Source organism: Python bivittatus, unplaced genomic scaffold, assembly GCF_059951505.1.
Source record: "Python bivittatus isolate LINGU-HERP-01145 unplaced genomic scaffold, Pbiv_v1 ctg000980_np1212, whole genome shotgun sequence".
In the NCBI taxonomy this organism is placed as follows: Eukaryota; Metazoa; Chordata; class Lepidosauria; order Squamata; family Pythonidae; genus Python; species Python bivittatus.
The window spans coordinates 8,350,249-8,356,268 of NW_028277125.1; the positions used below are offsets into that span (position 1 = coordinate 8,350,249).

General features: G+C 37.1%; 1 protein-coding gene across 1 annotated transcript in view; it reads left to right on the forward strand.

The window, feature by feature from the left end:
• MCF2L2 (MCF.2 cell line derived transforming sequence-like 2) overlaps positions 1-6,020 on the forward strand; it is a 216,995-nt gene that overhangs the window by 89,874 nt on the left and 121,101 nt on the right. The window contains exons 14-15 of the mRNA XM_088131892.1: positions 1,125-1,228; positions 3,478-3,566. Coding sequence (XP_087988018.1) covers positions 1,125-1,228; positions 3,478-3,566 — 193 coding nt within the window. The remainder of the gene's footprint in view (positions 1-1,124; positions 1,229-3,477; positions 3,567-6,020) is intronic.

A 6,020-nucleotide genomic window follows, 5' to 3' on the forward strand; every position in this document is an offset into this window, starting at 1 on the left:
CAGTCAATCTTAAAGGAAATCAACCCTGATTGCTCATTGGAAGGATCGATAATGAAGCTCAAGCTCAGATATTTTGGTCACCTAATGCGAAGAGAGATCTCTTTGGAGAAGACCCTGATGCTGGGAAAGATTGAAGGCAAAAGGAGAAGAGGACGGCAGAGGATGAGATGGTTAGAGAGCATCACTGAAGCAATGAGCATGAAACTGAGCAAACTCAGGGAGGCAGTGAAGGACAGGAAGGCCTGGCGCAATATGGTTCATGGGGTCACGAAGAGTCGGACACGACTTAACGACTAAACAACAACAACCATAAAGAGAAGGCCAACCCTATATACCTGGGCTGTGTTCACACAGCAGGCTTGCCCAGGTCAGTTAAAGACCTGTTGGCTGCATTCACACAACTGCTAAAATTGGTTGGGGTTGGCTAGGTTTTCTGTGTTTTAGTATACCCAGCCCACTGAGTGAGTTATTTATGGTTCAAGTTATTGTGCAAATATAGACAGTGGGTTAATTCAGCAAACAGGTTACATAGACAATACACAGCCATATATAGGTTGTCCTTCACATTTGCTGTGGTGGGTTTCAGTATCCCATATAGTTTTGACTGCATTTTTCTTTTCTGTACGAATAGATTTAAAAGTAAAGAAAACCTCAGTGTCATTGTTAAGTATCAGCTTCAGTATATAATATTGCAAAAATGACATGAGAGCATGTTTTAAATTAGCAAAATAAATACAAGCAGCTCAAAATGTAACTCTTGACACAGGATCATGGCTTATTCAAGAGACCTAATATCTTGGGTTTGTACAGTACACTGAATGCTCAAGTGTACTAGGCAGGTGGGGCTCTTGCAACACAGTTTAAAACATGGTTTGTGTCCCGTGAACGCAGCTAATGTGTAAATGAAAAGGGGGGAGAGAGAAAAAAAACAAAACCTAAACAATTCCAGAGTATATGCAGCACAATTAAGTTAGACAGATTTCATTTCAGACATCTGTTAACAAAACTATAAATGCTGCCTAGTCCAGTGAACGTTTTGACATATAAAGTCAAGTCTTGCTCTGCCTGTAGTGTGGCATTTTCTGATATTTCATGAGGTCTGTTTGTTTGGTCTTTTTTTCCAGCTACCAATAGAAGATCAGTAGAAATTCCTAGCCCTCCAAAATCTGTCTCTGATGCAGACTTGTCAAAAAAGAAAAGTGTAAAGAAGGCTAAAGGTGGAATTAAGGTAAGAAAGTTGTTACATTTGCAAATAAATTTTGAATAGAGAAATCTCATGGGGCGTATCTGGTGTTGCACATGGTATAGCTCTAAGGCATCAAAACAGCTGTTGAAGTGTGCTGAAAATTTTACACATCTTCTTCTGTGCATCAAAATAGTGCTTTGTTTTAAGGATAATCTTTATGATTCTGTGTCATTCTCTCATCTTGATAAATAGGCATTTGCATAGAGTAATGAAGGAACCCTGTTGCTTCTTTCACCAGTTACGTGCCTCTAGTCCTTATGTTTTGGGTCTGTGCCTCCTCCCTACTTATTCACATTAATTCATTAATGATTGATCCCCATAATTCATTTGTGGAGAGTTCACATGGGGGTCAGAAAAGTCAAGATGACAAACCCAGTGGGACAAAGTCCCGTCCCTTTTTTACTTGCACCAGGGTCAAAAAAGTCAAGATGGGAGCATTTCTATATGATCAAAGCTCCTTTGATCATAGTCACACTCCCATCTTGACTTTGTTGACCTCCCCTGGGAATTCTTGTCATGCTTCCCTGTATTTTGTAACCATCAATCCATTTACATTTTCTTCCTTCTGTTCCATCATGAAAGCATTTTTAAAGATTTTCCTGACTTACAGGAGAATCAACTGTTTATTTTCCAGAATTTCTCCTAGCATGCCTCATAACAACCTAAGGTTTTACCCTAAGCACAGTGTAAGTAAATTAAGGCACAATTTCAAGTGGTGAATAAGAAAGAAAGTTATACTTAAATTAGTATTTCTCATGGAAGTGACTTGCATAAAATTCTACTGTAGGCCTGCGTAACAGTGGCTTTATTCTGTTTTAAAAGATTGCAAGTTGGAGACTGCAGCTGATTAATATGTAAAAAAATCTGGGCTAAAAAAATTGTTTTGTGCCCCACTTTTCCCCAGCTTTGATTATTACCTTGTTCAAAACCAGTCCGAAGAAGAGTTCTGGAAAATTCAGACTCCCTGATTTTGTGGTCTGGTAGAGTCAAAGCTTTATGTTGTAGTTACCTGGATTTCTGTATGGGTCTTGAATGAAAAAAAATTAACTGTCTGTTGAAAAATCAACTGTGCTCTCGAACAGTGCATAGCAATAATATCAGACTAGCCTCTGGTCACAGAGATTTATGGTTTAGGGATTTCATAGTGGAATTTCCCTTTGAAGTTCCCTGATGTGCCTTGGAATAGGCCAGCTTCTGACTTCAGAGTGTGGGCTTGGCATTCAGTAACACACCAGAATGTATTGAGATTCAAAGTTGAGGCTGAAATCTGTCAAAGTAGGAAAAGTGCATTGCACAAAAGAAGGAAAGATTGCTAATTAACCAGAATGGGTCTGCTCAATCAGATCTCATACTGTATGGGGGTTGAATACATGCCCTCCGCTCAGCCTCCCATTTTTCCAATTCGTAGACTCCCCCCACCCCCAAGATTTTACTACCAACATTGCACATAAAATTAAAGTAATAAATAGATAAAATCACCTATTTTTGGTGGTGTCATGTTTCAGAATTTTTTTGGCAGGGGTGTGGTGGTAGGTTAAATTACTGCATAGTTTAATATACCTATTTTCCACCTCCAGCACACATACATACCCAGAAACATGGGCCCACCTTTTAGAAGCATGATTTGGTCACCAGCTATGCTCTCTGAAACATTCAGAAACAGATCCAACAAAAGGAAGCATCTATTAAATATCTTAATAGCAAAGCTCAACCTCCAGCCGGTAAAAGAGTTGATTGCCTGACTCTAAGTAGAAGATCCTGAGATCAGTTTTTGATATCACCAGATAAAATCATCAAGTAGCAGGAGATGCTAAACATACAGAATAAGAGAAATAAATACTGGAATAGAGAGCCTCAGGTAAATCCACAGATATTAGAACATTTTTCAAGAATCATTGGACTTGAACATTAATTGCACACAAATGAATCCTCATCATTTTTCACATGAGACTCGCTGCTGAATAAGGATTTGATTGCATGTAAAGGTGGTTGTAAGATCACCAGTTGTAGAGTCAAAACAAAATTGACAGGCAATGGCTAAAACCTAAGCCATAATGATTTTGCAGTTCCGGTTTTTAAAAATGTGAGGATCCAGTTGACGGCAGTTTGTATGACGTTTACTTAGAAATCGGCAGGATGCGTGGAGACTCAGCCGGGGTCTCTTAGGCAGATAAAGGAGCCCTGAATCTGAAACTTTTTTTTCCCCTCTGTTTTTCAAAACTACTATCCAGATTGAAGTGATGCATGAAGCGAGTCAGGGAGGCTCCAGCAGAGTCTTGGTAATAAGTGAAAGTGAAGAAAATCTTTCTACTAGGAGAAGGTAGGGAGATTTTTTTTTCCCAGAAAATTGGTTATTTCAAGAAAAATTGGATCCATGTGTTACACTGATTAAGGAAGCGGTGTGTTACGATTGCATCAGAAATGTGTACAATTTCAGGGCCATAATAATGGGTGGGATGGGGGAAAGGGAGGTTCTTAATTTCCAAATATAATCCCTCACTAGTTCCTTGGGTCTCTAGCACAAGATATGAAGATAATGCTGCCTTACACTTGGTTGTAAAAGGATGAACTAGGATTAATTCAATTTAAGTTGCCCTTGTATGAACCTGGAGTAGAATAGAACATGAACATGTCTCAAAAAAGATTATTTTGGGGTGAAGAAAAGATGCAGAGAAGAATAACCAAAATGATTTAGAAGATGTAATATCAGATCTCCATGACTGTAGCATATGGAGCTTTTTTACCTAGAGTAAAAAAATTGGTGAGTTTCGTGGCTTGGAAAATATAGAGAAAAAGTTTTTCTCCAGAATCTTAGAACTCAAGGGCATCAACTGCAGGGAAGTTCAGAAGTGACTCCCCTCAAAAGTGCTTACATTGCATAAAAAAACCCTTATATTTTATTAAGAAATATACATTTTATTTATAAAATATTGTTTATTTTCTATTTTATTTATGTTTCTATAAAATAAATATATATTCAAATTTTAATATATTTATAAGTCAGTATATATTTTATAAATACTTATGAATACATATTTATAAATTCTTGTTTATCCTTATTAAATCCTTATCTTTATGGAGGGTTGTTTTTTTTTCCTGAAACCAAAATGTATGCAATACTTTAAAATTAATTCCCTAATTTGTAAGGGGAAAACTGCGTTATGCACAATTGAGTTAGAATGGCCTCTCTCTCTCTCTCTCTGTGTGTGTGTGTGTGTGTGTGTGTATATATATATATATAAAAAAATGCAAATATATTTGTTACTGTGATATAAGTGCAAACTTCTGCATCATTATGGTTATTAATATAATTTTTTCCCATTACAATTATCCTCCCATACTAGATCCAATCCATGTCGTGAACTTTGTCATTGGTAAATCACTTCCTTATTGTAATGGGAACCGATTTTTTTTTACGTGTTCTTAATCTGATTTCCATAAGATTTAGTTGCCATCCTAGAGATCTCTAAAAATTGCATCTTGAAGAATTTGTGTCTGTTCGTAACCTTCATACATGTAAGAGGATCTGCGGTCATCCTGATTTGTGAATATGACGGCCACAACCCATGACTATTGACCATGTTATCAGGGCTTGATGGGAGCATGAATCCAGAAATATCTGGATTACCCACTTCTGGTGCTAATGCATGTTCATGAATTTAGCATCCTGCATTGTCTGCAACCTATTTCCCGTGTTGTCTGCGACCCAGACTAACAGGCATATCTAACCCATCTAAATAATCAGCAACTCATTCCCTTTTTTAAAAAGACAGAATACTGCAAAATAAATAAGTACAGCAACTAAGCTATGTTGGGGGGTAGGCTTGGATAGAATTACTGATACAAGAATAGAAGAGGCGAGAAATATGTTCTTGTATTCATCTGTGGGTTAATGGAGGATGCAGAGCTGGTATAAATTACATTGCTGTGTGTTGCAGGTGTAACATAATCCATAAGTAATGAAACGTAATCCACAAGTAACTACATAATCTTCTTTTCCGGATATATAAAGTATTGGATTATAGAGCTGTGCTACTATATAAATACTCTTTGTGCCCCTTTATTCCTACAGATAAATACTAGCATTTTGTCACGTTTTGTATGGGAACATTTTATGTCTATTCCAGAGGAAAATCTCCACAATTATTTATTTTATTTATGAGATTTACAGCCTCACAACTCCAAAATGACTCTGGGTGGCTTATGTCAAAAATAACAAGAATAAAAATTAGTACTATATAATAAAATATATAAGCCAGTTTGGTGCCGTGGTTAAGGCACCAGGCTACAAAAATAATAAAGGAAATCCCATGTGTCTGGCCAAACCTATTCCCTCTAACAAAAAAATTAGCAACAAGGCTCCACAAACACCCTTCCCCAAGGCCTGGGAGAACAGCCAAGTTTTTAAAGATTTCCAGACCATCATCAGGTGGGAGCAAATGGCTTTCGGGGAGGAGCTCATTCCAAGGGCAGAAAATAGTGTTCTATTTTTTTCTGTTTTTGAGCCATTCCCCAAGCCTAAGGCTATGCATAAAGTTTAGGGAGAGGTTTAAAGTATAAGTTTTTAAAAATGTGTGGTTTTGGAAAAGCATTTTCTTTCCAACTATAATATGTTTTATATGACTGCCAGCATATTTAAGACACATTTTTTTTTTAAAAGGCTTATCTTCAATATTTGAGTAAATGTGGAAGGGCTTTCATGTTGGAGAGAATACAAGATCTCTATTGTGCCACAGAGGAAGTGAAAATACTTAGTAAATGCAAAATTGCTATC